General features: G+C 43.0%; 1 protein-coding gene across 1 annotated transcript in view; it reads left to right on the top strand.

The window, feature by feature from the left end:
• LOC119593419 (crustacyanin-C1 subunit-like) overlaps positions 1 to 621 on the top strand; it is a 1,080-nt gene extending 459 nt beyond the window's left edge. Inside the window, exons 3-4 of the mRNA XM_037942350.1 lie at positions 19 to 141; positions 254 to 621. Coding sequence (XP_037798278.1) covers positions 19 to 141; positions 254 to 501 — 371 coding nt within the window. The 3' untranslated portion in view covers positions 502 to 621. The remainder of the gene's footprint in view (positions 1 to 18; positions 142 to 253) is intronic.

The following is a 621-nucleotide window of genomic DNA, read 5'->3' as shown; positions in this document are numbered from 1 at the left end:
ACTATTACTAATTTGCAGATGGAAACAAATTCATCGCTAAGTCTACTGGCATCAACGCTGACGGTAACCTCATGAGGCGCAATGGCCAGATCCTTCCCATGCCTCTTGGAGACCCTCATCTCTCCGTCGACTATGAGGGATGTGAGTACTCAATAGGATCATTTCTGTTATGCATTTTATGAACAAATACTGAAATTTATTTGCAGATTCTGTTTCCTGAAATATCTAACGATCTCCTATTACCCTATTCCAGCTTGGATCGCTCCCTATGTCATCCTCGACACCGATTACGAGAACTTCTCCTGCATCTACTCCTGCACCGAATACAACTTCGGATACTACTCCGACTTCTCCTTCATCTTCTCCCGTTCGCCGAAACTTGCAGACCAGTACCTGAGACGCTGCGAGGCCGCCTTCAAGAATATCGGCGTCGACGTCTCCCGTTTCACGAAGACAGTCCAGGGTTCTGACTGTCCCTACGACACCCAGAAATCTCTCTAATTACCTTTTTAGGTAAAATGTAAATATACATATTAGGTTTAAGCGATGTCAATTCACGTTACATAATAAAACATCTTCAACTTTAAAGGAACTTGTTATCCATTCTTGTGTTGATATTTG

Source organism: Penaeus monodon, chromosome 32 (assembly GCF_015228065.2).
Source record: "Penaeus monodon isolate SGIC_2016 chromosome 32, NSTDA_Pmon_1, whole genome shotgun sequence".
Classification (NCBI taxonomy): Eukaryota; Metazoa; Arthropoda; class Malacostraca; order Decapoda; family Penaeidae; genus Penaeus; species Penaeus monodon.
This window is presented reverse-complemented; position numbering and strand designations above follow the sequence as displayed.